This window comes from Tarenaya hassleriana, unplaced genomic scaffold, assembly GCF_000463585.1.
Source record: "Tarenaya hassleriana unplaced genomic scaffold, ASM46358v1 Cleome34, whole genome shotgun sequence".
NCBI classification, from domain to species: domain Eukaryota; kingdom Viridiplantae; phylum Streptophyta; class Magnoliopsida; order Brassicales; family Cleomaceae; genus Tarenaya; species Tarenaya hassleriana.
Genome location: NW_010966542.1, coordinates 289,617 through 295,722, shown reverse-complemented (window position 1 = coordinate 295,722; position 6,106 = coordinate 289,617). Strand labels below are relative to the sequence as shown.

The following is a 6,106-nucleotide window of genomic DNA, read 5'->3' as shown; positions in this document are numbered from 1 at the left end:
ATGCCGATAACTCGTATCACAAATGTAAGACCTGCAACCGTTGTCATGTGAGGTGCATAGCAGAAGAACAGCATTATGTGGGTGATCCATGCAAATAGGGCATGAAACCTCGTCCAGTTCTCTGTGAAGAGCATGAGCATCTGACTCGGTACATATTTTTCGCTTTACACCAGCCATTCCTGTATGCACTGTGTAAACTACTCACACATCGAGCAAGTTAGAAAGATATAAATCTTTGTTGCTAATCTTATATTCTGAAAAGATAAAACTGCAAAAGGAATCGTTGCTTAAATTCATCGGGAAGATAACTGCCTTTCTGATATGCAGAAACATATAAAGGTATCGTATACCGACTAAGTGTTTGATCATAGAATGGGAACTTAGCAGGCAGGAATAGTCAGTCCACATCAAAACTACATTAAAAAAAGGACCTAGACTTTATACATATACATATAAATGGCTGAAAACAAGAACTTACCAATTGAGAGAAACTCTAATGGCAGCCTGTTGGAAATCTACTTCCTTACTTTTTCAAAGGCCTTTAATTTACTTTACGATGAAGATCAGTTGATAAAAATACAGATCAAATCCAACCACCAAGGAAGCAAACACTATCGAACAATCTTCGGAAAACTTGAAGGGGAACCAACCAAATTCTGAATGTAAAACTAAAAGAACTATTTTCCTTAAGCTGCGAGGCAGCTTGAATGTCCTAAAACCTGCATTTGCATGCCAAAGAGAAGGAGTCAAAATTCAAGAAAAATATCGCCATAAATCAAATACGAACAGCGGGCATAAGGAAAGAAAACATAGCAGACAGCAGACAGCAGACCCATCAACACATAACGTACAAAACTCTCTTTGCATTGAATCCAAAACGTTTACAGCGGGGAAAAGCATGAAGCAATTGCTTATGAACACAAGCAAATAAAAGTGATTAACCATACTCCTCCAAAGTCGATAGATAATTAATCACTTCGTATCACCACAGAAGACATTAAGTACATTTAACTCACAACAAGCAGCCTAAAACCAATCCAGAAAGGGAGCTTGAATCGATGAACACAACAACCATTTCACCACTGGATATTGGCTAATCAGAAACACCTATCATTCCACCAGAGCAATGCAGCCAAAGGAAAGGAGAGAGAGATTATTCAGTTAAAAAACTAAGCTTTAACCTATTTTCCAAAAATAGATTACTGGGCTAAATCACAGTACACCGTCAAGCAAAACTGCAGCCGATTCTTCTAAGGATTCTAATTTCCCCTAACCGAATTCAGACCTAACCCTAAACCTAACCCAGCACCTAAATCTCCGCACAGATTCGGAAATCCAAGGGAAATTGGGAGACCCATAACGATCATAGTGAATATGGGTCAACCTAAAATCAATCGGGAAAAGATTTCGATCAAAACGAGACGAGCCAAAACCAAAGAACAGAAACATCAGGGCGTAAACAAGGATCAAGAAAATTGAACAAAAGGCGAGGAATTACAAATTGGAAATTAGGAATATTTCTTCTCCCAAGGTTCGATTTTGGTTGATAAATGTTCTCTCCTTAGGAGAGTTTGCGTGATGCATATGCTGAGATTTAGGAATTGCGAAATGAACCGATGATTCGCTTAATATCACCAGAACTTTTGCAGTATATTTTTTTTATAAAAAAAAAGCAATATCTCGGGGTCATATTCCGCTACAACCGCCACACCGACCGGCTCATTGAACTCGCCGTGAGATTGTGACACGTGGAGTAAATCCTGCCGTCGAAAGAGCGAATGACGCAGTATTAAATTGGGCCTGTCTCGGGCCTTGTCTTAAAAGGATCGTCTTCTTCCTCGTTACTTAGAATCGGAGAAAATTCGAGACGGAGAGAGAGATGAGCTATTTACTAACGACGCTGAAGATGAAGAAGGAGATCGATCGGATTATCAGAGACACGATCGATAAGGTTTTGGTTCTCCGATTCGGCCGGGCCTCCGACGCCGTTTGTCTGCAACTCGATGACGTTGTAATGATCGATCCGATTCTCATGTCGTCTGCCGTTTTCTCTCTGGTTCACGTTCTGTAACTGCTCCCTTTGATTTTCCGGGCAAAATTGCGATTGATTGAATCCCTTGATTTCAGCTCGCGAAATCGGCGAGAGATGTCTCGAAGTTCGCAACGGTGGCTTTGGTAGAGATTGACTCGGAGGAGGTCCAAGTATATGTGAAGTACTTTGACATTACGTTGATACCTTCCACAGTCTTCTTCTTCAATGCGCATCACATGAAGATGGATTCTGGGTAATTTTGTTTAGTATTTCTCATAGTTTCTTCTTCTCTAAGAAAATCGAAAACATTCAGAAACTAGGTTTATATGCTCTTGTAGTTATACCTGCACATTGTACATAGAGACATTGCGTGTAAAGGTTGGGAGTAACTTCTGGTTTGTGATTTGCAGAACTGCGGATCACACGAAATGGATTGGTGCGTTTTACAGAAAGCAGGATTTCATTGATGTTGTCGAGGTAAGGATCTGATTGAACAGAGCCATTTAAGGTGATGAAATTCAAGCTTATTTGTAGAATTCTATTCATGCCAAAAATCGGGACCAGACACAGTGTGTAAAAAGCTGTAGCCAGTTGATAAAAACAACGAAGATTCGGTCTCAAGACAGTCCATATATGCATAGGTTATCTCACAGATATGGATCTCTGATGCTCGAATTCTTAATTCATGCATCTTGAGTCGAGTTTGTAGCGACTTGTTCCGTTCATGACTCAATACACAATGCTGAAGATTCAGCCTTTTTTATTAGATGTTCAGACATATATGTTCGGTTTGCGCTTTGTTGAAACTACTCAAGAGTTTCTGATGAGGTCGTAACTTTCTCTCTTCTGTATTCCACAGGCGATATTTCGGGGAGCGATGAAAGGGAAACTGATCGTGAATTGTCCCCTCCCACCGGAGAGAATACCGAAATACCAACTCTTATACAAAGATGTATAGAGCAGAGCTAAAGAACTCGTTTTTCTTCTTCAGTTCATCCGGGCTGGTACTCTTTCTATTTTTCTCGTTTCTTCGGTTCTTTTTTCTCTCTCTTCCATTTGTATCCATCTATTGACCTCGGCTTCACTAGAGCTGATAGTATTGCTCATTCTGCAAATTTGTAGGGTAGTGCTTTCTTCACTATATACATTCATCTGTTAATCAGTACTGTTAGTCCACAAAGATTCGGTTCGAATCGGTGGCTTTGTGTCACCAACTTCAATCAGTCCAAAAAAGGATCCGCTTCTCAACGTCATCAAACACAACTTGATGAGTATCATCAACCAGAAGAAACCCAATTCTCCGACCCAAATCCCAGATTCCCCTCACCATCTCAATCTTTCCTCCGCTCTTTGGCGATCCTTCTCCCACATCATGCGAACACTGTCACTTAGGTAGTTTTGTCCTGGAAAGCAATAATGTTGCTGTAACTTCCCAGAACCCTTCTCCCGGGACATGTAGGCTGCGAAAGTTGAAGACTTTTTCGCGCGGTCGAGTGGGAGTCTTTGGTCGGAGATCGCAGATGTTGTGTTCACTGTTGTTTCCGTTTGTGGTGGATGATGTTGGACTTGTTGTGTTGTGGGTGTTCAGGTGGAAGAGATCTCCTCGGCTAAGCTTCACACGAAAGCTGGAGAGCGAAAGAGACCAACGGTTTCGGCGTCAAACTAAAACCTACATATTTTTTGGATCCTTACCTTTTTACATGTACATATGTCTAAGAATATGATTTGTTATATACATATATATATGTATATATGTGGAGAGTATACGATGAATGTAGTTTCCGACACAAAAGTAAGTATTTACATGCATCCACCAACGTATGTTTGCTCAAATGGAATACAAATGTCTTTTATTTTAGTAAAATTTTCAACATTTTGATAATTTCTTTTGGTAGGAACATTTTGATCACTTTTGGTTCCCCATGAGAATATCTTTTTTTTTTTTAATGGATCCTAATCCTAACCTTCTTGCATGTAGATATTTGTAAGAATATGTCTTGAATCTACCAAAAAGATATGTTGGGATATGCATCACAAATAACATCTGCGCATCTATAGTCATGGTCATGGATAGAGATGAATAGAAAATTTTAACAGCAATTTCGGATTAGATGTAATAGGGAAAAAAATATCAGTGGTTGATTTAATTTTTAAAAAAAGAATATTTCTTTTTTTTGGAAGAATATGAGGATAACTATAAACAGTACGAAATCCAATGGTCTGCAATAGATTCTAATGGTAAGTTTAAAATAGCTAAGGATGTTTTATGTGTTTCCCGAGCTTCATGGAACTTGCACAGTTACCACTCCCCACAAACCATCGATTTTTTTCCAACACAAAAAAAAAACTAAAAAAAAGGTAAACCCTAAATTTAACTTTCTATTTTATAACGATAATTTTTATTAATCCTTAAATCATCTGCTTTCCCTCTAAATAGTTCTTTCCCTGTCTCAAGCTCTGCGACACAAGGAGAGAAAGAAAGAGAGAGACAAAGAACTGGTTTTTGTCGTGATCGTCGTCTGTACGAGGATTCAACATAGTTTTCTCGTCTTTTAGGTTTTCATTTTCCGGGTTATTCTCGACTTCTGCATTTTCCCGGAAAGAAAACAGAGTGGGAAGACTTTACTTGTGGCGCAAGAAACAGGAAGAACAACGTCGGACCATGGTTCCTGCATTGGAACGAGGATTGAGCGTTTCGAGATCTTTCAATTTCAGAAGAATCTTCGACTCACCACCAAGCCAACACCAATCTAATCACGGCCTCGCAATGGAGAACGGAGACGCTGATCTCGGCGATTCAATCACGCCGGAAAGTCAAAGTCAAACGCCGGAGGCTGCCGGAGTGAGTCCTGCCGTGGATAACAGCCGTCCGATCCCATCCGCTCTCACCCGTGAAAGGGTTTCCGGAGGAGGAGCTAGGACCGGAAGCCGACCGGAGAGACAACAATCCGGTGAGTGTTGTGTCCGAAACGCTTCAAGCTTTTTATATATGAACCCTAGCTATGGAGTGAGTTTCTGAGTTAGGGTTTCGACACTCTGGCATTGCAGATATGGAGATGATGAAGGAGAGATTCGCAAAATTGCTCCTCGGAGAAGATATGTCCGGCGGCGGGAAAGGCGTGTCTTCAGCTCTGGCTCTGTCCAACGCAATCACCAATCTCGCCGGTACGATTCTTTCCTTTCTCTCTTTCTTGCTCCTCAAGAAACGTATCCAGAAACCATTCTGATGATAGTTTCTGATGGATCTGATCATGGGTCCGTTTCAACACGCAGCGGCTGTATTCGGGGAACAGACGAAGCTACAGCCGATGTCGCCAGATCGACGGGCGAGGTGGAAGAAAGAGATCGACTGGTTATTATCTGTGACCGATCATATCGTTGAGTTTGTTCCTTCTCAGCAGATGACCAAAGACGGTGTCCTCACCGAGGTTAGCTCGATTGTCAGCCTGTTTGTTTCCCGAGAAAAATCTCATCTTCACAGAAAATTCAGACATTTATCTGAAACCTTCCCCCTTCTGTTTCAGATCATGGTGACAAGACAGAGAGGCGATCTTCTCATGAACATCCCCGCACTCCGCAAGCTCGACGCCATGCTCATCGTACGTAACCATATCTATTCATATACATACATACATACACGTATGTTTCTGAAACAGATCTGATTCCATTACATTATCAGGACACGTTGGAGAATTTCAGAGGTGACAACGAGTTCTATTATGTTTCGAGAGATTCAGAAGAAGGGAAAAACGCTCGGAACGCGAGGACGAACGATAAATGGTGGCTGCCTCCGGTGAAGGTACCGCCGAACGGTTTATCAGAACCTGCAAGAAGAATGCTTCATTTCCAGAAAGATTCGGTCACGCAGGTCCAGAAAGCCGCCATGGCCATTAACGCTCAAGTTCTGTCCGAGATGGCCATTCCCGAGAGCTACATCGAATCCCTCCCGAAGGTAGCCAGCGGTTTCCATCTTAACCTAATCCTGCTCTTAAATTCCGAAAAAATCGGGTACCTGCGGTTACCGGGCGGTTTCTGACAAAGGCGAGTTTTTTTTTGCAAACAGAACGGAAGAGC

The 6,106-nt window shown here is 41.5% G+C and overlaps 3 protein-coding genes across 7 annotated transcripts in view; 2 read left to right on the top strand and 1 right to left on the bottom strand.

Moving 5' to 3' along the window:
- Positions 1-1,622, bottom strand: part of LOC104821642 — a 3,563-nt gene extending 1,941 nt beyond the window's left edge. Inside the window, exons 1-3 of one of the 4 annotated variants that reach the window (XM_010552575.2) lie at positions 1,499-1,620; positions 479-719; positions 7-197 (exon numbers count right to left, since the gene is read on the bottom strand). In XM_010552575.2, coding sequence (XP_010550877.1) covers positions 7-177 — 171 coding nt within the window. In that variant the 5' untranslated portion in view covers positions 178-197; positions 479-719; positions 1,499-1,620. Of the gene's footprint in view, positions 1-6 lie in introns of all 4 variants that reach the window. The other 3 variants (XM_010552572.2, XM_010552571.2, XM_010552573.2) reach the window with 3 other exon arrangements.
- Positions 1,623-1,835: 213 nt separating this feature from the next.
- LOC104821641 (thioredoxin-like protein 4B) lies at positions 1,836-3,849 on the top strand. 2 transcript variants are annotated; one of them, XM_010552568.2, is made up of 5 exons: positions 1,836-2,011; positions 2,128-2,285; positions 2,443-2,509; positions 2,892-3,036; positions 3,621-3,849. In XM_010552568.2, the coding sequence occupies exons 1-4, from the start codon at positions 1,880-1,882 to the stop codon at positions 2,988-2,990; spliced, it is 456 nt and encodes a 151-aa protein (XP_010550870.1). In that variant the 5' UTR covers positions 1,836-1,879; the 3' UTR covers positions 2,991-3,036; positions 3,621-3,849. The 2 variants fall into 2 exon arrangements, with proteins under 2 accessions (XP_010550870.1, XP_010550871.1); XM_010552569.1 differs by having other exon boundaries at positions 3,155-3,849.
- A 609-nt stretch (positions 3,850-4,458) lies between these two features.
- LOC104821639 (rho guanine nucleotide exchange factor 8-like) overlaps positions 4,459-6,106 on the top strand; it is a 2,791-nt gene continuing 1,143 nt past the window's right edge. The window contains exons 1-5 of the mRNA XM_010552566.2: positions 4,459-4,983; positions 5,081-5,197; positions 5,306-5,460; positions 5,557-5,631; positions 5,712-5,994. Of these exons, the coding sequence (XP_010550868.1) occupies positions 4,695-4,983; positions 5,081-5,197; positions 5,306-5,460; positions 5,557-5,631; positions 5,712-5,994 (919 nt within the window). The 5' untranslated portion in view covers positions 4,459-4,694. The remainder of the gene's footprint in view (positions 4,984-5,080; positions 5,198-5,305; positions 5,461-5,556; positions 5,632-5,711; positions 5,995-6,106) is intronic.

Coding starts and splice junctions, on each gene's coding strand:
- LOC104821641 (XM_010552568.2), top strand. CDS start 1,880: ATGAGCTATTTACTAACGACGCTGAAGATGAAGAAGGAGATCGATCGG. Junction 2,286..2,442: donor CACATGAAGATGGATTCTGG/GTAATTTTGTTT, acceptor TGTGATTTGCAG/AACTGCGGATCACACGAAAT. Junction 2,510..2,891: donor ATTTCATTGATGTTGTCGAG/GTAAGGATCTGA, acceptor TGTATTCCACAG/GCGATATTTCGGGGAGCGAT.